At 40.2% G+C, this 26253-nt stretch overlaps 1 protein-coding gene across 3 annotated transcripts in view; it reads right to left on the bottom strand.

The window, feature by feature from the left end:
* The window catches only part of LOC121518679 (glutamate receptor 3-like), a 153483-nt gene extending 133375 nt beyond the window's left edge, over positions 1-20108 (bottom strand). For all 3 annotated transcript variants that reach the window (XM_041801161.1, XM_041801163.1, XM_041801160.1), the window contains exons 1-2: positions 19764-20108; positions 19180-19338 (exon numbers count right to left, since the gene is read on the bottom strand). In XM_041801161.1, coding sequence (XP_041657095.1) covers positions 19180-19338; positions 19764-19884 — 280 coding nt within the window. In that variant the 5' untranslated portion in view covers positions 19885-20108. The remainder of the gene's footprint in view (positions 1-19179; positions 19339-19763) is intronic.
* Positions 20109-26253: the final 6145 nt, after the last annotated feature.

Consider the following 26253-nt stretch of genomic DNA (forward strand, 5'->3'; position numbering starts at 1 on the left):
AAAGGAGAAATACAATATGAGTCCTTTATTACAGCTCATTATGTGGAAACACTAAGCAACGTCTTATCTATTTAACACCCTAAGGTTGAATGTTCACATTCAACTCTTGTTCACATGCACAGAAAATAAAACTCACTCGATTATTCTCAGCAGAAATGCATGAAAAGGTAACAATTCATATTCAAAGCGTAAAAATCTTCTCAACCAATCACTGCTCTTTCTCTCAACAAGACTGTCCATTTTAATATGACTTCCTTCTCATCAATCCTCACTAAACCAACACTGATCCCACGGCACTGCTACTGGCAAAGCTTCACCTCCACCACCCCAGCCTCCTCCTTTCTAGCCTACAGCTTTTATGTTGCACTCCATATGGGTTTTTTTCAGCCCCCTGGAAAGTCAAAGCATGCTGCTTGGCTAACCCAGGGAGCATCTTTTGAGTAGAGCCTTCCTTTTCAAGCAAAGCTGTATATCCATTTTACAATGAATGGTTAAATCTATGATGACAGTGTCCCTAACTGGAGTGGCACTAGAAGAAACATAATGGGATCATGAAATTCAGAAGGATTTATCCTCTGGGGGCAATGAAAGTCTGTATAAACTGTCATGTAAATCCATCCTGTTGATGGTTTTTTGAGATTTATCCGTCTAGACCAGTGTGCTGAGCTGACTGACAGACTGATGTTTCTTTTAATAGTGCCTCACCATTAAAATGTCTAATACAGGGTTACCAAACAGATTATGTAACTTTCTATAATTGTGCCTGAGCTTTTAAATGGTGACTCTGCACACAGCTTTTTCTGTATTCATTTTACTGGCATCTTGTAAAAATCTTTTGGTTTACTTTCGATATAAACCACAGTGAATCTTTTTTATCAGATAAAGATGGCAACACATAGGAGTGCTTTATTTCTTTATCCGCATTATAGTCTGCATTGTTGTGCAATTCATCCCAGCTGACCAACCACGGAGGCAGTAGAGGGCACACTGGGACTGGAGCTTGAGTAGGTGTTTCTCCTTAGGCGCTGTGGTTACATGTTGGCTGGAATTCCCCTCCTCTCTGCAGATTATCGTTTTGTAAAGGCAAACATCTTTCTTCCACCGGGCTACCCCCAACTAATTCTCATTATTCGCAAAAAGCTGGGTAACACTGGTTGGATTAGCCCTAATCTGAGAAATACAACTGGATCCAGCCCACATGCAAAACAACATGACAGAAGGAAATCAGTAGAAATACAGACAGAGCCTGTGGCTATTGAAGTGTTTTATGAAAGAATGCACTTCAATATTTCTCTGCACCTCTGTAAAAGCAGCTCTAACACTCCACCTACACACACTCTGCATATACTGCTGCAACACCATCCAAGGACCACTTTTATAACAGACAGAGGAACACAACACTCAGTTTAAAAGAACCATAGTGCTGCAGAAAACAAGAGAATATGGATTTAGATTTACATCAAGAGAACAGATGAGGGGAAATTTGACAACTTGTTGAGGAGAAAAAAATTCTAGTTACTCCATTTAAAGTACAACATGTAAAATTTTCCCACTGAAATGAACGTCTACTAGTGCTACTTCTATGTTAGCCTCTGTATACTTTAAAGATTTATAAATCAATCATGGTCCTTAAAAATAAGGCTTTTAAGACACAAACAAAAAAAAGGTCTTAAATATTAAAAGAGATTTCTACAAAGTAATGTGTCAATTAAACACAATTATGTAAGGTAAAATAAGTGTTTGCATAAATTTTCACCCCCTTTAAGGTGACTGACCTGCTCATTAGATGATTGGTGCTATTAGTCTCATAATTAGTAAAATGGAGATAACCTGAGAGCAGTGAATGCATCTCAAGTGACCCGAACCCTGAAAAAATGCCATTTTCCCTCCTCGACAGTACTCTACAGTTGGCACAATGCAGTCAGGCAGGTAACGTTCTCCCAGCATGAACCAAACCCAGACTCACCCATCTGACTGCCAAACAGAGAAGTGTGATTTGTCCCCCCACAGTATATATTTCAACTGCCCCACAGTCCACAGTTTTTGTGCTCACACAAATGCCAGTGGAAGTTTAGAACTCTTCAGCAATGGAATCAGCAGAGCATTGGGGACTTTTAAGCACCATGCACCTTAGCAGTCATTGACCCTTGTCTGTGATTTTACGTGTTCTTCCACTTTGTGGCTGAGTTGCTGTTGTTCCTAAACGCTTCCTTTCTAATAATATAACATGCAGCCGACTATGGAATATCTAGCAGGGATGAAATCTTATCAACCATCTTATTTTACTGAGCACTGAGGCCTTGTCCACACGGAGATGAAAACGATATATTTCTGTTTCAATTTTTTAAAAATTCTGTAAATATGGGATCGTTTCAGGAAATGTCCACTTAAGCAACGCGAAACACTGTAGTATATATGCCAAGCCTGTAAGTGGCGCTGTAATGCTGCCACGGATATACACCAAAAGAGAGAAGAAGATTACAGAAAAATGCCACAAACATTCTCCTAGTTGCCCTTCTGGTTATTCTCTGTGGTGGATTTAAGAACATCTGGTGTATGCTGTTCTCGGTGGTGGTAAAGGAGCATCAGATAATAAGCTAAGCTAATAAGCTCAGTAGCTCCTGCAGCACAAACACAGCCCTGCAATCCGCCATTGTTGTTTTGGTTCGACAGCACATGCGGCATAAGTGGGCCACGCTACGTATGATGTAATAGTTTCAAGAAAGATGTGGTTGGCTGTCCACATGGAGACTAAACGGTAAGCATTTATAGATTTGTTCACTCGGGGACCTAGTTTCAAAAAGTAGTGTTTACTTAAAATGACAACCTGACAGTCGCTTAGTAAATACACCTTATGGAGTGCATTTTTTTTTTTTTTTTTTTTTAACTCAGTCCTACTTTTCAAAATTAAGATTTAATCGAAAGCCCCATAGCAGCAGACTTGCATACTTTAAGTTTCATTTACCATATTCTTTATATTATTTGCAAAAAAATTACCTATAAATGCAATTTTTACTTGGGAATTTAAATTGGTGATCAAATATGATGCCAAGCCTTTTCATAATTTTAATCCAGTTATCTGTCCTGGAAGTTTGAATTTCAAAATACTATTTCCCAGATGTCTCAAGGCTAGAAAACAGACACAGTAAAGGTTATGTCAAATAAAATATGATTCCTAAACTAAAGTGGTTTTCATGTTTTTTTAAGTCTATTTTGGAAAAAAAAAAATACTGGGGCACAATTTTGCTCATGTACAATAAACACAGTGGCTCATTCATCTTCTCCAAATGTCTCAAAGCGGCTCCTCTTAATAATTCACAGGCCCTGTGTCATCTGAGGTTTCCTTCTGCATTATACTGAGTCTTCACATCTTGTTGTCTTAAGAAATAATCTCAGGTAATATTTAGTGAAAAACAGCAGCGTGTTCAGAAGCAGCATGGCTGAAGGACGTTGTGTTACTGCTGCAGCATCACTGTAGCTTGTCACTAGTGATCACCGTAGCTGCATTTCAGTGCTGACATGTGAGGGAACGTTCTGATGCACAGGATGAAAGAATAACTGCACATCTCTCATGGCGTGCCTCCCTTAGCCTATTCACTGCTATACAAACAGTTTGTTACCAGCAAGGCTGGAAAGAAGAAATAGGATGCTTTCACTGCATGGATACTGTAAGAGACTGTTTAATAGACCACACGTGGCCTTTTAATATTAAAAAGCCTGTTGCCGATGAGGGCATTTCTTTAGCACCAGCCCTTTCTTTCCTCAATGAGAGCTAACACATTAATGCTGCTTGACAGCTCATGAGTGTTGTCTCGCCCCACAGCAAACGCCCTAAAAGCTCTTATTAAACTAAGGGTCAAACCAAGTATGCATGTCAGTGAATGCATCAGCTAGAAAACAGCTCGGCTGCTAAAATGAATCTTTAGTTAAATTATAAAATTGATCCTGAGACATATTTCCTGACGAGAACAGTACGACAAATCTAAAGAGGAGCACTTGTCAACTTGGAGCAAGTCATTCAATCTGACAGGACGCTGGATGCAGTAGCAGTAACTCAGATATTTTTATCACTGCATCATGATAAAAGGACATGCTTTTGGGTGTCTCATCTGTTCAAGGGCTACAGAATCAGGAGGATCCATTTAAAGCTTGCAAATGAGGCAAAAACACACAAGCATAAGAGGTGAGTAAGGGTTCCACACTGCACCATTATTTCATTATAAATGTATGCATGTGCAGTGTAGCTTCAAATTAAAGAGTGGTCCTGTTTTTCCTCTCATTATCAGCAAACGCCTGCTTTACGATGCTCCCATATAACAAGAGGGTTTTCTTCTGTGTTTACATATTTATAACTGTGACCACAGAGTGTGGATTAAGATAGAAACTATCATGCAGCATGCTCTCCCTCAGGCCAGACAATTTGACAACCTTGTCTCTGCTGCTCATGCATCTTGCATGACTTGTCATTTTAAATGAGTTCTCAGATGTATGACAGATCCAAGGTTGTTACATATTGATAAAAAGTTGTTTTATTAATATGTCAAGCATGTTTATTTAAATACAGTGACTACAGAAGGAAATAAAGTAAAGAATTGTCCAAATTATGTTTGGTTTTTTGTAATTATAATCCCCCAGGGTCTAATAACAGAAGTTGACGACTGATTTCTTTCTTTTCTTGTTTTATTTTTTCTTTTCTCAAAAATCTCGTCTTCCTCTACAAACACTTAACAACAGTTGTTTAATCAGTAAATGCTTGAAAGAAAAGTAAAGCATTTTGATTATGTGTTTGTTTGCTTTCTTTGGACAGTGAACACAATATAAGCTTCATTACCAGCAGCTGTTTAACTTAGCACAACGCCCAGAACAGCCAGTCTGGCTCCATCCACAGGAAACTAAATCTTCCTACCAGCTCCTCAAAAACTCATTAATGGTCATGATCTGTATTTTCAGTTGCCATGGCAGCCTCAGGGAGCCCACTGAAGTCACTCAACCTGGAGAATAATACATGCATCTTTACACACAACAATGTGTGTAAAGATTTTGGTATGAGAAACCTAACGCTGCCTTAAACCAGAACTTGTTCACCTTATTACAGGAACTGTTCAGTGCACGATATAATTGGTGATCAAGTAGTTAAGTTGTGTTAACACCACTGCTAGGCAACAGCAACAATAGCCTTTCAGACGTTGCAGTTCTGCAATGACACAATGACTCTCCATCATTACACAACAGGAGTCTCTTGTGCTTCAGCCCCTCCTCAGGTGGAGGTTTGGTTCTCTAAGAGAAGGGCCAGAGACATTTAAAAGATGGGACAATGGTCTCTTTCTCACTAGCAAATCTAAATAAAGAAGTGGAGCATAAGTCACATTTTGCAGTTTAATAAGGTACAAAGGACTAGTGCACTGATCCTCAACTGGAGGCCAGGGGGTCCCATCAGGACCCCCACAGCTTCCCATCGGGTCCCCAGAAGATTATATTCAGAGAATGTGAGGAAATGTGTTATGGCATTTACAGTGTCTTTTCATTTTCAAATATCCCTAAAGCTATTGAAGGAACCCCAAAATTAACAGAGATTAAATCTTTTTTTTCCGGATTTGCTTAATGCTTGAACAGTTTCACAAAAATCCACCTGTAAGCCATTATTAGTAAATAATTTACATGATAAACACACACTCATCAGTCCATTCTTGATTAGAAATGCTGGTTACAGTGTCAACCTACCAATTTCCCTGCCTGGATATCAAAAACAAAAGACCTGTTTACAGTATGTGTTTTTCACCAATCAGGATTAGACATATTTACCTCAAACCCAGTGACGAACAACATGCCAGCCGTAGAAACATGTGGCTAAAATATCTCAACTGCCCCCTTGTGGCTGGCTGCTAACCTTGCAAAGCAGATGGATACGCCCATTTCCTTGTTTTTCACTGGTGAATCCATCTTGCAAAGCTCCCATCTGAATCGTTTGGGCCCGGTTAGAAAGTGACAGGACCAATCAGCGATGAGGGGCAGTACTTTCAGGCGCAGCAGAGTTGTGACGTAAACAAGCAGCAGCAAGAGCTGGTGCAGTTATGGAGGAAGAGATTAGCATGGATGCTGCTAAAGCGCCAGTTTTATCAAAACTTGATGACATTTCTTCGTTAAAAGAAGATCAAAGAAGAGCAGTGAGTTGTTTTCTTTTCAAAAATGACAAAAGTCAAGAATTTACATGTCTATAGTCGCCAATTTTTGCGTTATTCCTCAGTAGCTGCACACGCACAGCTTGCTAGCAGCTACGTCACGTGCTTTGTTGCCCTGATTGGCCCCTAGAGATGTGACAGACAGAATGTTCACCCAGTCATACTCCAAGGAGTTTTCAAAGCCTCTGCCTTTTCTCAAACGTTTCCTAATGAAGCTTTACCTTCATTGTGTTTCACACATCCATCTGACATGTCAGGTTAGCTGGCTGCAGTATAGGGAGTGAATTTACTGCTAATGCCTAAAAATAAGGAACATTTCAACAGAAATCAAAACATCTACAGGTATATAGATCTTATTGCTTAAGTAACAGTCCGGCCCCCACAGTGTCTGCCAAGAAAAAAATTCGACCCTTGTGCAAATATAGTTGGTGATCCCTGAACTAGTATTTTGTCATGCACAAACATTCTACAGTAACTGCTAAATATTGGAAGGGATGTCCTGATAGTTTATCTGAGACGCTATATATCTCGTAAAGCAAATTTGCTGGTGCAATATAATTCAAGTTTTAGCCTTTTTTTTTTTTAACTGAACTTTATTTATCTTTATTCAGTTAATTCTGGCTGTGACATTCATGAAATAACCATGCTGTAAACATTACAGACTGAGAAACATTTCATAAATAAAACAAAGAAAAAGATCAGAGGTATAATCTCCAGATAAATTGATCTTTAGACCATTTTAGAAGTAATTACACAAATGGTGGCTCTCTTTAGCTTTGTTAGCTTTAGCTAGCTAACTTAGGTACACTTGCTATATAATTAAAATTACTACATAAACAATGTAGCAAATAAAGCCTTAGCAATGTAAGCTTTAGCAACATGAGCTGTAGCAAATGCAGCTAAAGCTAACCTAGTTACATAGGCTACAGAGCTACGTAGCAAATGCTAAGCTCACAAAGCGGCTACCTAAGATACATACAGCTTATATGCTGCTTTGTGAGCTTAGCATTTGCAACTTTAGCTACAAAGCTACATTCTGCTATCTATAGCTAATAAAGCTTAAGCAATGTGAGCTTTAGCAACATGAGCTTAAACTAGCCTATGTTAGTTTCACAGCTATGTAGCTTCATAGCTCCATTATCTATAGCTAAGATAGCTTAGCAATGTTAGATTTAGCTACATAGCAATGCAGATAAGGTAGATTTGATGCTTAAGTAGCTGTTTTTGGGCTTTGTGAGTTTTGCTTTAGCTATGTTATCCATGTAGCTCCATTTCCTGTGTAGCTTATGTAGCTAATTGAGCTATGTAAGCTACTACAGCCTCGTAGACCGTTTTCATGGAGGATGAGCTTTTTTTGGGCAAGCAGACTGTTTATTCAGCGTTATCAAACATTTTGTAATCAGGTTTTGCAGGTCAGGTTTTTAACCCCTAATTTTTGGTATCCTAACCATTACCTTTACACTTACCCTAACCTTAAACAGAAATTTAATCCAATTTAATTTTCAAAGTTTTAGAATGTGTTAATATCTTGAATTTATATAGCGCCTTTCAAGAAACCCAAGGACGCTTTACAGGAACACATAGACATGGACAAACTGTGTGAGGGGTAGGATGAGTGTAAGGGGTGGTTTAGTGAAGACTGTAGGCTGTGGTGAACAAGTGGTGCTTGAGACATTTTTTGAAAATGTCCAGAGATGGAGCGCTATGAATGTCTGGAGGAAGAGTGTTCCAGAGGGTGGGAGCTGCAGCACTGAAGGCTCTGTCTCCATAGGTTCGGAGTTTGGTTTTGGGCAAGGAAAGTAGGCCGGTGTCTGAAGATCGAAGGTTGCGGGATGGTGTGTATGGATGGAGGAGATCAGAAAGGTACTGGGGAGCCAGAGCAGGGAGAGATTTGTATGTGAGGAGGAGGACTTTGTAGTTGATACGGGACTTGATAGGGAGCCAGTGGAGGTGGATGAGGGTCGGAGTGATGTGTTGCCAGGGTCTAGTGCGGGTGAGAACTCTAGCTGCAGAGTTTTGGACGTACTGAAGCCTGTCCAGGGTTTTGCTGGGAACGCCAGACAGGACTCCATTACAGTAGTCCAGGCGGGAGGTTATGAAAGCATGAATGAGTGTTTCAGCCACAGAATCAGGGAGTGATGGTCGGAGTCTGGAGATGTTCTTGAGATGATAGAAGGCAGATTTGGTGACAGACTTTATGTGGGACTGGAAGGAGAGGGTGGAGTCCAGGATGACGCCCAGGTTTCAGACCTCGGAGGATGGACAGATGGAGGTCCCGTCCACATCGAGCATGAGATCTCCAACCTTCTGCAGCAGCGCTTTGGGGGCCACCACCATGAGCTCTGTTTTATTGCTGTTGAGTTTGAGTTGGTTAGAGGTCATCCAGGCTTTGATGTCGTGGAGGCAGTTTACCAGGGAGTGGGGAGGGAGCTGAGTGGATGGTTTGGTGCTGAGGTAGAGTTGGGTGTCATCTGCATAAGAGTGAAAGCTGAGACCGTGTTTGTGAATAATCTGTCCAAGGGGAAGCATGTAGATGGTGAAAAGGAGAGGTCCAAGAACAGAGCCTTGAGGCACGCCCTGGTTAACTGGGGCAGGTGATGAGTGAGAGGTGCCGATGGTAACAAACTGTTTTCTTTGTGAGAGATATGAGTGAAACCAGGAGAGAGCTGTATCAGTGATGCCAAGATGGTGAGACAGGCGGTCAAGGAGGACGGTGTGGGATATTGTGTCGAAGGCAGCGGTTAGGTCAAGGAGAATGAGGAGGCTGATGTGTCCAGAATCTGCAGCTGTGAGGAGGTCATTGGTTATTTTGATAAGGGCGGTCTCAGTGCTGTGGTGAGTGCGAAATCCTGATTGAAGAGGTTCATGGAGCTCATGATTGGACATGTGTTGCTGGAGTTGGGCAGCGACCGCTTTTTCGAGAATTTTGCTGATGAAGGGAAGGTTGAAGATCGGTCGATAGTTGGAGAGGTCCTCCGGGTCTGACCCAGGCTTCTTGATGATAGGGGTTACTGAGGCAGTTTTGAAGGATGAGGGGACAATTCCAGATTCCATTCTGTGGCCATCTGAGTATCTCTATCTACTCTGGATGGCACTACTACAAAAACAAAGAAGAAAACTGATGTCTCACCTAAGTTTTACGATGACAGGTATTGCAAAATAACCACGCTCCTGTGTATAATATGTTTATGTGTTGAGGTGCATGATATGGGATGGGATGCCTTGAAATAAGTATTTTCGACTGCAAGTTCACTGTCACTACCTTCAATGGCAGATCAGAGGCAGAACAACTTTGTCACACTGTAATGTCTCAGTATCTTGTCTAATCTTGTCCCTTTCCTAAACATCTCTTCTGTCTTTTCAAACTAAAAAATTCAATTACTGGGGCGCAGGTGGCCTAGTGGTTTAAGGCAACGTAAGCAGACGGTCCGGGTTCAAATACGGCCTGAGGCCCTTTACTGCATGTCTCTCGTCCCTGTTTCCGGCTCTATCCACTGTCCTCTTTTATCAAATAAAGGCACAAAAATGCCAAAAATAAATCTTAAAAAATTACATTTTTTGAATTTATGTTGAAATTGTAGCTGTGTGCTTTTGCTGCTGAATCCCCTGCAAGCATTCTTTTTCCTTCTGCAGACCACAATAGTGGGACTGCGTTATCTTGTACCGCTACTGTTATAGGCATACTTTTTGGCAGGCTAAATTTGCATAAAAGCCCTGGAAATGCTAAAATACCCTTATTTGGACTCAGCGTATGAGTCAGTAAAGTCACTGATGCAAAAAAGAAGTAGAAGAAGAAGAAGAAGAGGAGGAGAAGGATGAGGATGAGGAGGCGATCTGGCTACATAAACTGCTGCATTAGTTGGACTATCCATTGCCTACACATTGAAGTGCTCTAACATTAGCCTCTGTCTGAGCAGCACCACATTGTTGAGTCATAGCAGAGGGAGGATAGGTGGCTATAATAAACGCTTAAGGGAGAAATATACTGTCATTTTCACTTTGATGTTTTCCTCTGGAAAATTCTGGTCTTAAAAGTTAGATGCTACAGATGTGAGAAATGGAAAATAAAAGGCTTTAAAATGCATGAAATAGTCTTTTAAGGATTTCCGGTACATTGTAGTACAGACACAAAATATCTAGAGCAGCTATAACTTAAAACCTTTTTACAGAAAATCTAAGCACACATTTAAGTCAGCATGAATTAGTGCCATAGCTGTTTCATACACTGAATAATAAATTGAGAAAATGCTTTGGAAATAAAGATATGAAGTGATCTGCTCCTGCTGTCTGACTTGTCACCATATCCAAAAAAAAAAAAAAACAAAAAAAAAACTACAATCCCACATGCACTCGATTGAACTCCCCCCTGATTGCACAGCCAGGCCAGCAGGCTCCGTCTCCGCTGTCACTTCCTGCCCTGACCTCAGTCTTAATGGACGTAACCTTCCCATTTCTGCCTTTATGCACACAATCTGTCCTAGCCTGGGGCAAGGTGTCACATCAATACATCCTGATCCTGCCTCTTCACTCTAACCACACACAGATTGGTGAGATATAATAAACACAGCAGCATAGGGAAGTTGTCTTCGTCAGAATCAATTCAATCAAGCTGCAGAGACAGGAAATTGTTTGCTCCGATGTTTCATTGGCTGTTCACGTCGGCTGTTTTGTTTGTTTCTCAACTTTCAGAGCTGCAGAGCAAGCATCAAACTGCAGATTCAGAGTCTGCGGCCAAGCCAAGTTGGAGAACGGCCATGTATTAGTAAAGAGGGACTGAGATAGAGAAAATGAAAGCTTGGTGAAAATTGATTTTTCCATACTAGAGCACCAACTGGAGCCACACACAGACGCACACTACTGCTGGACTACGGCCTTCCACCTATTGATCTATGCTGCCAATAACACAGTCATTTGCCATCAGGGATTTGTAACAATCATTACGTACTGACCCAGCTGGAGGACAGCACTGTTGTCCTGCTTTATTTCATTCATGATGCGCACAACAAATGAGCTCCTAACAGAGAGCATCTCCTCTCATTTCATACAAAAGAGGGGTTGTTTTGTGGACAAAGATCAACGTTTAAAATCTCAGTCTTCTTCACACTTCTAATATTATCAAAATCAACGACGCGAGCTGTAGGGAAAGCACAACAGTGACTAACATGAAACTCCTGCCAGAAAAGAAATGTGTCAAATCATAATCATCACATTCATTTGCTAGATCAACACCTGCCAGGCGAGCAGGGCATTATGCAACCCAGACTGCTAAAATAAGAATGGTGGAGTTTGGTGCATTTTCAAGTCTTAGTCACAAGCTGGCCTGGTCGCTGTGCATTATGAGCTGCTCACTGGTCGTTTCTTTTTTCAAAGCTTGCATCAGCTTATCTCACTGAAATTAATCCTCCTGATAATCATGTTTTATTCTCTTCTTATCCATCAGGAAGAAAAAGCTAAAGCGCCTTTGAAAAACAATGGATTCAGGTTTAGTCAGAGTGAAGCAGGCTATGGTCTGAATCCTTAACGGGTGCAAGATGCGAACACAAACAGAAATTGCTTTTTTTTCTTGTTAAACAGGCCTTTGTCTCTTTTAAACTCTACATGTAGTAGGAGGTGTATTGTAGTTTCACAATACCTTAGAGGAAAATAAGATGGCAGTCAACACAAATATGAGTCCTTAGTAGGGGTTGTCATTGCAGGGAAGTTGCGTTACAATACTATTCAATGCAATCCACACTGATGCAGTAGTGTATTAAACAGTACAATATATATGACACCTTACTAGACAATATCAACCCTTATGACAAAAAAGTAAGATTCAATACTACATATCGCTGGTGTTGGGCCTTAACCTCTTATCTCAACAATCACCAATTTTCAGGAAATTAAAAAAAAATGAACACTGAACAGTCATAGTCAGCATAATTTTGACATTTTTTTGTTGGTTTAACATTTGTAGAACCTACTCACAAATGTTAAGGGTGACCATTAGTGCTGACTTAAAGAAAATGTTATTGAAAAAAAATGAAGACAAGAGGTCTTGCCTTATGCCAGCAATATGTGATATATGACATACTGTACAAAGGAATTCAAAACAATGCAAGAGGTATAATATCATCTTCAAAAGTGTTGCTTGTTATAGTTTTATTTATTCATTTATTTTTTGGTCTCTTTTGTTGTACAGCATTTTGGGCAACTTAAGTTGTTTTTAAATGTGATTTGGTAATACTTCTGACTTGACTAGGCTATATATATATATATATATATATATATATATATATATATATATATATATATATATATATGATGTAAGTTTTCTGTCTATTTTGTTTGTTTATTATCTATTTTAGACAGACAGTTGTGAGAGGAAACCAGACTCGACCATTTACCATTTATATATATTATTTATACTATGAGTCTGAAGTACCACCTCCAGGCAAAATGCATCTTTGCTAATGTTAGCAAAGATACTAACAACAACATGGGCTCAAGCCATAACCTCAAGCTACATCGGCGTAGTCCAGCAGACCTGGATTTGTCCCCAAAACGGCAACATCTAAGCTAACTTTTAGGATCGCTAATGGGTTGCCAGAGACCGCAGACCATCGACATCGTTGACGACAAGGGGCTTCATCCAGGTCACCTCGGATGACCCATACCACAGAACACCTACAAGAACTACTGTCACAAGAAACTGTATGACAGATAAAAAGGCAACAAAAGTGGAGCAGCTGGCCCAAACTACATTTACTACACTGATGAGAGACCACTGGACATCAGTCAGCAAATACAGCTACCTCGGGGTAAAAGCACGCCTGATCATTCACATTACAGCGGAAGTTATTTTGTACCTGATGTGTTTGTCTGCTGGGCTCGTTTGCAGTTTATAAATATTATTGCTCAGTGAATTAAGACACTCTGATTTACAAACCACAAATATGTTTAAAAATTCTAGTTTGTTTAATACTTGTTCATTTAAACAACATACTTGAACTAATTTACCTAAAAAAATGGAAGTAAATGGTAGTACTTTAAATGTTAATTTATAGAAAATATTAACAGTTATACTAATTATAACTAGAAAAGCACTCGGAGAGCGCAGACCTCCGCAATTAGCCCTATCTCCCAATAGTAAAGAATCCTTTAAAAAATTCCTGGATCCAGACCGTGAGCCGGATCACTCCTAAAATGTAATCAGTCCTTCCTTATGCCATTTCTGACATTTCCTGAAAGTTTCATCAAAATCTGTCCATAACTTTTGGAGTTATGTTGCAAACAAACAAACAAACTAACAAACAAACACTGCTGATCACATAACTTCCTTGGTGGAGGTAGTGCTGTACATAAAGTTAAAATAATGAAAATAAACACTTGATTATAAAAATATTTAAAAATATTTAAAAATTACTAAAACTAAAGAAATACTGTGATTAATCCTGATTCATCACAGCGTAGTGATGTGATTTACTTCATTAATTGTTTTAATCAATCAACAGCACCAGTTAAAACATACACTGATATCCTATATACAGTAATTACAGTATAGTAATAAGTGTGGCCAAAGGGAAACCTATAGGTTAAAGATTCCTGCCGGAGAAACAGCTCATTGATGTTCACAAGAAAATGTTTTAACTGGGTGAGTAATCTTTTATGTAATGGCCCCCTTTTGACCTTGTTGAAATGAAAAACAGGCCCAAGTAGGAGTGCCTTAACACTGATGTGAACAAGCCAAGCGTGTAATATTCAACTCTCCTCCTGTGATGACTGCTGAAGTGCCCTTAAGCTGAGCACTGACCCCACAGGCACTCACAATCCCATGGTGCATGGCTGTGGTCCACTGGGCAGCGTCAAACTAGGTGTGAGTGTTTCAAACCACATCTCCCAACAGCTTCTAACTACAACCATATTATCATTATTCAAACATGTAAGGTACAATTGTGTTCATCTGATTTGTTTTTTTTTCTTTTTTGGTTGTTTTTTTTTGTTTCTATCTCTCACTTCATTAGGTCATCTCTGCTGCAGCTGACAGAGCTGGGAGAGCTGCAGCAGATCCTGAAGTGTGAAGTGCAGTCGGTGGGAAGACGGATAACAAATTAATTCTCCAGACAGAACTTGGTGCCCTACATGGCAGAGAAGTGACTGGTAGACCAATTATGAAGCCATCTCACACTCCACAGGCCTTCCTATCAAATCCATCATGTTTGTGCAGATGACTACATGGATTACAGCCTGTTACGGTTGATACATTGGGTTATTTATGCATCAAAAGCGTATTCAGGCAAATTAATGCCACTGTGGAGCTGCTGGTGTGACAAACTGTGATGTTTAAGATCATTATCAAAGTGAGTGACAGTCAAACAGCCTGATTTGAAGCAAACTACATGGAGAAATGAGTAATAGTGTTCTCTGTCATGTATTCAGTCAGGTATTCAAATAAGCCTAACTGTTGCAGTACTGAGGTAAAGGTCACTTTAAAAGCAGATTGACATTGAAGAATGATATCAAATGCAACGATTTGCATGATAAAATAGGGCCAGGTAAGACAATGATATAATAATGGGAAGATGACAAAATTTACATTCATAATGAGGGCAACATTGGACAATTTAACATGATATTAATGAATCTTAAAGCCTAACATTGAGCATTTACAGGCACAAACGTCAGTAATAAAGTTAGCACTAATGCGAAAGCCTTTATTACACTCAAAAGATACTGTATGCCATTTAAAAAGACGATTATTTTAGGGGGAATCAGATGTCCCAGATTTCCGGGGACGGGTCCCCGTTTTAAGAGAGTTGTCCCCAGCTCAAAATAAGACTAAAATACAGTTTTAGATGCCCCTCACAAAACTTTTGTCGAAATGCATGAAGTGTCCCCATTTTACGTATCCCCATGACAATATTGAGAGATTTTTCATCTGCCAAACTGGAAACATCTGGTGTTTTCACTTCAGAAATCTCATCACCCTAGCTTATTTCCAAAACAGAAATATTCAATTCTGTGTTTTTAACAGCTTTATTGACATGTGCTTTTCAGCTACAGTTTAAACTAGAGAAATAAGCTCCAGGATATCAAAATAAATAAGCTAACTCCAGGAGGCTAATGTTAGCAGCAGCCTAGCTTACAGTGCCAAATGACATTCTGCGTCTGTTAACCAATTTCAAGGATACACTCTGATTTATGATATGAAACCAAATTATATAGGGTTTGTAGTTGTTTAAATAACTAAATCAGCTTGCCTTCAACAGAGGGAGCAACTTTAACTCTTACTATACCCCTGTGTGCAATGTACAGTGAAGAAATGCTAACATTGAAAGGCTAAGGTCCTTAAAACAAGCTAGGTTAACGTTAGCAGTAGCTTAGCTCTCAACATTCTTACCTAGAATGCTTTATTTCTGATCAATAACCTACTTTTTATAATATAATAAAGTTTATCACAAGAGAGTTTGATAATAAAATTTAGTTAATGTAAATCCAACTATTTTTTAAATTTTTCACATGTGTACAGGGTGACCACATGCCCCAATTTACCCGGGATAGTCCTGTTTTCAGGCTTTGTGTAATGTGTCCTTAATCTTGCAAAGCAGATGGATACGCCCGTTTCCGTGTTTATCGGCTAATCCATCTCGCAAAGCTTCCATCCGAACCATTTGGGCTCGGTTAGAAAGTGACATGACCAATCAGCGTCGAGGGGCAGTAGTTTTGGGCGCATCGGAGTCGTGACGTATGCAAGGAGCGAGAAGAGGCCGGTGCAATTATGGCGGAAGACATTAGCGTGGATGCTGCTAAAGCGTAGGTTTTTTCAGAACTTGATGACATTTTTTCATTAAAAGAAGAACGAAGAACAGCATTGAGTTGCTTTCTTTTCAAAAACAACAAAAGTCGTGTACTGACATGTCTACAGTCATGGTTCGCGTTATGCAGCTCTCTACGGAGTTTAGCCTGCTCGTCGGTAGGGGCACACTCGGTTTTGGGCTACGATGTCACATGTTTTGTTGCTCTGATTGGCCCGTGAAGATGTGACAGACAGAACGTTCATCCAATCACCCTCCACGTTTTTTTTTCAAAGCTTCTGCCCTTTCCCAAACTCCATCGAAGGTTTTCCAGATGGATGTGTTTAACACATCCATCTGGCGTGTCAGGTAACTGTGCCCTTACAAGATTCCATGACATGCCAATAGATCTCATTTTGAACAACCTCTGTCCCGATTTTTGCCAATGGAAATAGGAAAAGACAAAAACATTGCAACATGTACCCAACATGATTGCAAAACTCTGTCTATATGTCAATCAATATCATGCCAAGACAGCTGCAATTAACCAATAGAAAAACATATCTTATGTACTGAATGTCAAAGCTCACTCCTGATTTGTTGGTACATGTGTCAATCAATTTCAGGGAACTGATTGGACCTGCTGCATATCGTTAGGTAGATTAGCCCTTACACCACGATGTTTAGAGTAAGTTCAGAGCTCCAGGAGATGAAAACCTTATACGCTGCATTTTGCTCACACTTCAAATGTCTATTTTTAAAATATTTCAACATTTGACATCACTAACTACTACACAAACGAAGGATACAAGCTGAAAATAGCACTATTACAACCCACTCAAGTCAAACACAGGTGACATGTAACTCAAATGTACTGATCAATAAGGCATCTTAGATACAGTAGGTAAAGATTATTTTCTAAAACAGATTTTCTTAAAGTGAAGACCATGCTTTTTTGAGGTTTTTATGGAGTTTAAGTTATAATGGACAGTGTACTTTTATGCCCACCTTGTAGAACAATGATAATGATAATATTTATCTCTATTATTATTATTTATAATAACTATAATTAGGATAACAGTAATAGTAATCATAATGTTTTTTTTAAAGCTGAAAGGCCTGAAGAATGTGTCACAATGCAGGTTACCAAACGCCCCAACACAGCCCTATTTGTACAATTTTACTAATAATTAATTACATTTCTTAAGTTTCAGTTGATCTAGGAAGATGTTGACGCCTTTCCTATGCTGTCAAAAAGTGTGCTGACACACACACACAAAAACACGCACCATGGGCTCATACATGTGGATCCGCAATAAAATTTTAGTGTCCTTATTTGGAGGATTGAAAATATGGTCACCCTACACATGCACTCTTTGGGTTCATCAGCCTTTTTCATTTTATTCACCACACTGTCAGCATTATGAATTCATATGCAATGATGTATTCAGCCCTTGATACTTACCAACAGCCACCATGAACACAACATTACACTATATTGCCAAAAGTATTTGTTCACCTGCCTTGACTCGCATATGAACTTAAGTGACATACCATTCTTAATCCATAGGGTTTAATATGACGTCGGTCCACCCTTTGCAGCTTTAACAGCTTCAACTCTTCTAGGAAGGCTTTCTACAAGGTTTAGGAGTGTGTTTATGGGAATTTTTGACCATTCTTCCAGAAGCGCATATGTGAGGTCACACACTGATGTTGGACAAGAAGGCCTGGCTCTCAGTCTTCGCTCTAATTCACCCCAAAGGTGTTCTGTCGGGTTGAGGTCAGGACTCTGTGCAGGCCAGTCAAGTTCATCCACACCAAACTCTCTCATCCATGTCTTTATGGACCTTGCTTTGTGCACTGGTGCACAGTCATGTTGGAACAAGAAGGGGCCATCCCCAAACTGTTCCCACAAAGTTGGGAGCATGGAATTGTCCAAAATCTCTTGGTATGCTGAAGAATTCAGAGTTTCTTTCACTGGAACAAAGGAGCCAAGCCCAGCTCCTGAAAAACAACCCCACACCATAATCCCCCTCCACCAAACTTTACACTTGGCACAATGCAGTCAGACAAGTACCGTTCTCCTGGCAACCGCCAAACCCAGACTCGTTCATCAGATTACCAGATGGAGAAGTGCGATTTGTCACTCCAGAGAACATGTCTCCACTGCTCTAGAGTCCAGTGGCAGTGTGCTTTACACCACTGCATCCGAAGCTTTGCATTGCACTTGGTGATGTATGGCTTGGATGCAGCTGCTCAGCCATGGAAACCCATTCCATGAAGCTCTCTACACACTGTTCTTGAGCTAATCTGAAGGCCACATGAAGTTTGGAGGTCTGTAGCGATTGACTCTGCAGAAAGTTGGCGACCTCTGCACACTATGCGTCTCAGCATCCACTGACCCAGCTCCGTCATTTTAACATAGCCTACCACTTTCTGGCTGAGTTGCTGTCATTCCCAGTCACTTCCACTTTGTTATAATACCACTGACAGTTGACTGTGGAATTTTTAGGAGCAAGGAAATTTCACCACTGGACTTGTTGCATAGGTGGCATCCTATCACAGTAGCATGTTGGAATTCACTGAGCTCCTGAGAGTGACCCATTCTTTCACAAATGTTTGTAGAAACAGTCTGCATGCCTAGGTGCTTCATTTTATACACCTGTGGCCATGGAAGTGATTAGAACACCTGATTTAAATTGTTTGGATGGGTGAGTGAATATTTTTGGCAATATAGTGTACATACATAACTTGCCACCATTATCCAGAGCCTTTATCTGCCTTCACAGCCAGACACCACATCAACAAGAACAGCACTGTTTGTTTATCCTCACTGTCAAGTGTACAGTCATCTAAGTGCTGCACATCAGCTTCTCTGGAATTACTGAATTACTCAGTTTACTAAATCACAGTGTTCGGCCAATTACAGGCCATCATGCTCCACCATCCAGCTGGAGAGTTTTGGATTGCAGGACTGAGGAGGCCAGACACTTGGCAGGTGTCTGCGTGAGACCCAAATATTTTATTCAAACAACAGTTTCAGCAAATAAACATCTGTGTCACTTCTTGCTTAGCCTGTAAAGCCTATACCTCACATACTGAGCATGAGTAAATGTCACAGTATAACTTCAGAATACCTATAAGGAAAAGGATAGAATATTTGAGCCTGATATTGTTTAAGCAGAGAAATGCCTTATTATGAGTTTCTGCAGTGTGGAGGTACTCACAGGCGTGTGTGACAGAGAAACTGTTGGAGGACTCCAGGTTGTCAACATTATAATTGAGGTGGAAAGGTTTCTCCGTCACATTCTGGTTGGTGTTGTAGAGCTGGACAGCGAACCTGAAGGCGCTGTGCTCCTGCACTGTTGAGCGCATGAACAATCCACCTACAGAACACAAATGTCTCATTAACACAGCATGCTGAAGAAGTATCATCATATAACTTCACACTAAATAGGCTATGCACTCTGGTGAGCTGGTTATTTCTTGTGTGGATTAAGGAGTGAAGGCACTGACGTAAAATTACGCATTACTGCACTGGTGACTCTACATTTAAGAAAGCATGTAAAGAAAACATAAACGTGTTAGCACTCACAAAAAAGCACTGCGGATGCTAAACTCGCCTTTGTTTTAACATTTTGGACCAACTCTATTTTTACCAGCCCGCCTACAAAGACAAGCTGCATCCCACAATCCTCCTGTCTTTACGAGAAGTGAACTTGGTAATGAATAATGCACAAAAGCGACTTTAAAAGGTGTCTTATTCGGTTTGAACGAACAAAGCCAGTGTAGTCAGAGTATCAGAACTTACCTATGTTGATTTGATTTGGAAACCCTGCCAGCGAGTCCTCCCAAAAATACAACAAAATCAGCACTGTCGCTATTGTGCGATGCCACATTTTTCTCCGAGAAGTGAAATCAACTCCTGGCATGGATGTGACAGAGGCGAAGCAGGGACAACCATGTACACGGGCTTGTAGGCGCAAAAGAAATCCACAAGATGCGGCGGGGTGCTCTCACTCACTGTGTGCACCCACGTTGAATGTGTGCCAGTGCGACTGCAGCGCCAGACCTCTGCTGCTGCTGCTGCTGCTGGAGACCTACAGGCAGTGCTTTATCTCAAAGATGGTGGTGGAGGAGGAGAGGAGGAAGCGGAGCTCCTTACTGTGGGTAAGGAGCACTGAAATGGGCCAGAGAGAGAGAGAAAAGAGGAGAGAGAGGAAGAGGAAGGAAAAGGGGGGCGTTTATCAAACTTGGTCTGACGTTGAATTAAAATAAGAGCAGCCCCCAGTCCTCCTCCTCACGTCACTGCAGAGTTGGTGTGTGAGGCTGTGGAGCTTCTGCTGGTTATGGTGTGTGTGGTGCAAAGGAAGAGAAACACACCAGCACCCACTCAGTAAGGGCTGATATGATACTGCTGACATAAGAGTGCATGAATGTAGGATACTGTTTCTATCTATCTATCTATCTATCTATCTATCTATCTCAGCTCTCCTACAGCAGTAGCTCTCCTCCTGCACACAACAGTATAAGCTCAGACTGTCCCCTGCAGGTGTTCCAGTGCAGAGTGTATAGCTAATTTATCACTATTTAATCATGGCTTGCCAAGTGGCCTAACTAATGCTAAATATTAGCATCCTAATTGACTTACTGGTGTTAGTCATTTCGATTCATATTCATTTTTCACCGGCAACATTAATAAAGCTGGTGTTGGGAGTCCAGAGGAAATGGTGGAGTGTTGTGGTGTTTTTTGGATCCATGCTGAGAGGTTAAAACAAAGGTAGCATAGAGTGGTGTAGTGCATAGCTGACATAGGAATAGGTTACTTTTCCACTATCATCATGAACAAACATTTTAACACAGTAAGAATGAGCAATTTAATGCATCTCATTGATACAAAGCTAGTTTCTGGGTAGATGGATTTGCCATGTCTGTTATTGGACAAATCCACCTTAAAAAGCTCCAATTTAGAATTTTTGTGCCAAACAGAACATAATCCACTCACCTTCAGAGAATTTTTTTGAAAAGTCCTACTCTTCCCAGAAACTGTGAATGGGAGGTTTCCAAGATGTATGTGAAATATATCATTGCAATGGAAATATGAAACAGTGTGTCTGGTGTGTCAGGTAATCTAATTGCCACAGAGAGCATCTTTAGCAGGTAATTAATTATGGTGTGGAATAATGAACGTAACATCTTGATTGCCCCATCCAAGAATGTCTCAATTCCAATCAGACCCAAAATATAAATACATATTCTACTGTACAATTAAAAATCTTTACAGCCTGGTACAAAAAATGAGAATGAGCAAAGCTTATTTGCCCACTCATGGCAACTTGAAGGGAAGATGCACTTTATGTTACTTCCTTGATTAAACTATAATATGCCTTAAAGTTATGAATAATCAGTGGTGTGTCTGATTTGAGTGACCAGTGGATGCTGCCTTCCAGAGGTCACCAAAACAAATCAATCTGACTTAACATGATCCAAATAACCAACAAATGACATGCTGTACAGTGCAGAAAATACTATCAGTATTCACTGAGCTTAAGAAAACTGTACTCTGGCTTTTAAATGAGTAAATTTTTGTATCTCTATGTGTCAGTGTGTAGCAGTCCAGCTTGATAGTTTGTTGATTAATATCCATCAGATTTAAGGGAAAGTGAATTAAGAGTTTACACGATTTATTACCTGCAATTTCCACAGGGTCTGCAATTTTCCATGGGGTTCCATGTTTGCATTCTGCAGCTCTTACTGGTAGCTCAGACCCTCACCCTTGGGTCCATTTCTGAAATAAAGTGAATAAAATTGTTTTTCATTTGCTGTACAGAAAAGACTCGTTTCTGTCACTTTATGCCTCTGATTGATTATGGTGATGTTTTATATTTGCATACATCTTCTCATTACCTTAACTTTTTTGGATACTGTATACCAGAGGTCATCAACTACATATGTAAAAGCGCCAGCTTTTTATCTAATCAGACACTTTTGGGGGGGGGAACTCTGAAATAAACTAAAGAAATTTAAACATGGTCTAGTTAACATATTTTTGTTTTAGAAAATTTATTTCAAATGCATGTAATTTTTAGGCTCTAACATTGAGATGAGTCCCTATATCGTAGCCAGCCACAAGGGGGCGACTGAGATGTTTTAGTTGAAAATTTCTGTGGCTGTCATATTGCCTGTCACTGGGATTGATGCTAATATGCTGTGAAGAGGAAAGTGAAAAACCCAAGCAGGAAAATTGCACTCCTAAATCACCTGTTTCCACAGAAAACTGCAGTTTTTATCAAGAAAGAGTGGACTGATTAATACAAGCATTATATTTGCTAATAATGTTTGGCAGGCAGATTTCTGAAAAATGGATGAAACAATGCCATTCCTGATTAAATTATTTCAATCTCAGTTGTTTTGGAGTTGCTTTATTAGCTGTAGGGAGTACTAAAAAAACATTTTTTTCCTCCGCACGTTGCCGAAATGGGAAGATGTGGGGGGCCTGATGTGGCCCCCAGGCCGCCAGTTGATCATCCCTGCTGTATACCATGGGGCACTGAAGTTTATACAATAACAAAGCTGAAGTGCTTAACTCAATGGGTGGCCATTCTTGACCACTCACAGGCAAAATCATCGGCATATCCTACTTTACAAGGCAATACTTAATCTGCTTCCATCACACTTGTGTGCTTTTATCCATGTGAAAAGTTCTGGAAGCTACACTCTTTACTCTGTGCTTCAGTCAGAAGACTTACTTTTGCCATCTGTTCCCAAAGTCCATCTTAAAATCGGTTAAAGGAGTTTCAGGTATGCTGCCCCCCCCCGCAGCCCTGCTACAGGAGACTTTGTGTCTGGGGGATCTGGTCTCTAAACCTTTTAAAAAGCAGACTGAAGGATGCATTAGCTTGTAGATGTTTTGACCTATGACTTTTGGCTCTGTGACATTGGATTTGTTGATCTGTGTTTGTAACTGTTATGTTTCATGTATTATGGCTGTAACTCTGTTAAATGTGCTGCTGCCAACCTCGGCCAGGACACTCTTGATCTCAATGAGATTTTAGATAAATTGAAATAAATTTGAAGAGATGAAAATCAATCTTGATGAACACTATTGGCTAATCACTCACATGCTGCCTTATTTAAACTATGCTCTGCTGCTCTCTCGGCAAGCTGCTAAGACAACCCTCCTCCACCCCAGCTCCTCCTTCATTCTGCTTCTGACTTAATCTGTGTTATCACTGATGTCTGCTCTGCTCTGGGTTTTAGCTGCTTCTCTCGCTGCCTTATGCTGTCCTTATGGGCATAGGAGGAGCTGGAATGTGTGCTGTTCCTGCTTAACACTTTTCAAATTAGTGATGGGAATTGAGGCTATTTTCAGTGATCAGGCTCATTTGGCTCGGCTCAGCAAAAAGAGCCGGCTCTCGTGGCTCCTAAACAGCTCTTCATTTGGGTACCAGTTTGGCTTCATTTGACCTGCCAATTTTAGCAATGTTAAATCATGAGACTGATGTTCAGGCAGGTATTTACTCCAACTATGCTCAATTTTTAAAATTGATGAAAATATTGTGTAATTATTTTTTCAAAATCCACTGTCTCCCCAAAAAAACCCTCTGGCTCAGATGAAATCTGCTCACTGACTGGGATGTATGACCCACCTGACATAAAGCATTAATGTTACACCATCAAACATGAGTCCTTAATGCATGGTGTACCTGTGGTAGAGGATTAAAGATCATTCCTACTAATCAATCAAATAACACAGACACACACAATCTATATAAAGATAATAATAATAATAGTTATAAAAATATAAAATGGCTCTCAAAAGGGATCTGGCTCTTATTGTTCACGTAAAAGAGCCAGCTCTTTGAACCGGCTCGTTCATGAACGACCCATCACTATTCCAAATAGCCTCCTTGAGGCAGGAGGATCCCAGGACAGGCACACCACCAGACATAAATAACAGCAATAAGTTCTAATAACTGCTAATGAAGAAATATTTATAGCCGCAAATCATGTGTGATTCTTGACAAAGTGGTCCTGACTGAAAAACTATTAACAGCACCCCATAAAGTATCCCATAGGCAGCAGACCCACATAAGATGAAATATGATGAGATGTTGGAAGTTATTAACATCATAGTAAGTTGAAAGTGGCTGTATTAGAGCGACAGCAGAGAGTCCGTGAGGGTGGAAGCAGTGCAGACAGATCTACTTAAACTGTTTGGGGTTTAACGTAGTCCATCCAATTATAACAGCATCGATATGGCAAGGAAGTTGTGCTCTGCCTGGAAATCAGACTCCCATGAGAGGAATAGGAATCACAGACATCATTACTGCTCCTGCAGTGAAGCATGCAGCCTATATGGAGATCATTGGTAATCTCAGACCATCAAGCATAATGATGTCAGCAAACCTGCAGCTAATCTCAAACACAGTTCATTAATTAAGGGCTGGCTACAATACTAATAAAGAGTGAGGCACTACACAGTGGATGCTATCTTTGGTTTTGTCATTGAAACTCTATTTACTCCTGCTGTAATCATGTCTGCAGCGTGTGCTGAATGCAGCATGGAGGGCCTTACAAAACAATGTTTACTGGTGGTTTTAAATTATTTAAAATGTTTTTAACACACAGTGATAAATCATCTGTAGCACGTTGTGTTCTCCACACTGCAGCACTGTAATTCATTCTATTGGAATAAAGTTATTGAGCTGAGTCTTTTAAGGATGAACATACGTCTGCCTGAACTTCATCCTCTTTAATCATTTATCCATTTCAGGACATTAAAGTTAAATCCATTCATCCACTCCAGTACTGCTTACTCACTGCAGGCAACTTCTACATTCCATTAGATTGACTCAGCAATACAATATCAATTAGCTTGCACTGTTATTTGTAGGAACAGCAGTGTCTGTGTGTATATAAATATAGACTTAACATACACACTTACAGTATATGCATGTGGTTGGTAAAAATTATTACGCTTTCCTAGTTAGACTGCTGCAAAACCAGCACAGCAGAACACGCTACAGAGTTGCTGCTTATTGATCTGGATGTGATTTAATGCTTGGCACACAACTCTAATCTCTCACAGGACACTGAAAGCTGAACAACCGCTCTATAATTAAGTTCAAGTTCATGAGAATAATGTTATGACCTTTTCACATTGCACAGCCCTGTTAGTATGTTGTCTGTATATATGAGCCTCTGCTGCGTGAGAAATGAGCATATTAGTTTCAGTTGATTGAAACACTAACTCTACACTAACTAGTTTAGATGAAATTCTTACAAATCACACACATACATCATGTATTTTATATGAACAAGTTATTACACTTTACTCCCAAGTGCTGCTTGCAATACCCCAGTTTCCTCATTTAAACTCCCCATGCAGCTCAACCACATAAAGAACTGGATGTAATTGTTGTGATGAAAGGGCCTGGACTTTATGTATAACTTTGTCAAAAATTAACAAAACAACTCCAAGCACTCTAGACTTAAAGGTACAGAGTGTCATATTTAGCCTAGCAGGAGCTGAACAGCATTTCTTTTGTCCAGGCCTTTGCACCCCTGGTAATACGCCCAGCAACCACCAACAGTTTTCAGGTGCTTAGAACATACACACGACAACCAGGGGGTTGTGGCAACCTTCCTACCCGCCCTAACAGTAGCCTAGGCTACGTTTAAGTGCCAAAGCTACCCATAACTCTGCCCTAAAGCTGTGGTTTTTGTTTTGTTTTCATCAGATTATTTTCCCATCCCCTTGGTAATGTACAAAGGCATCCAGAGCATGACCTGGGTTGTGTCAATCCTCCTTCCCACCCGATGGGGCCCTCAGGTGGGTGTAATCGCCATTACACACTTTACTTCAGCCTCAACTTTCGGCCCAAACATGCCTAAAACTTCTGCTCAGTGCTGTATACATATATATACAGGGGAGAGCGGGGTAAGATGAGCCATTTTTTACTTATGTTGCCATTGAGGCAATGAAAAATGCAACAGAGATAGAATGAAAACATATACCTTTTTTTAAGGATCTTTTCTACGCATCTATGACAAAGTCTGGGAAATATGACCTTTCAAAATAAAGTTCTCCTGTGGCTCAGTTTGCCCCAGGTTAGGGGTAAGTTAAGCCAAGTCTGTGGGTAAGTGGAGTCATCTGGGGGTAAATTGACTACGTCACTTCATAACTTAAAACCTGAGCATGATTATAAGATAATCTATCGCTGTTAAGAGTAATTTCACAAGAGATTTTTCACCTTACAATTAGTCTTATTTATTTTCTTAAACCTGACTTAAACAAC

Source organism: Cheilinus undulatus, linkage group 12 (genome assembly GCF_018320785.1).
Source record: "Cheilinus undulatus linkage group 12, ASM1832078v1, whole genome shotgun sequence".
Lineage (NCBI taxonomy): Eukaryota > Metazoa > Chordata > Actinopteri > Labriformes > Labridae > Cheilinus > Cheilinus undulatus.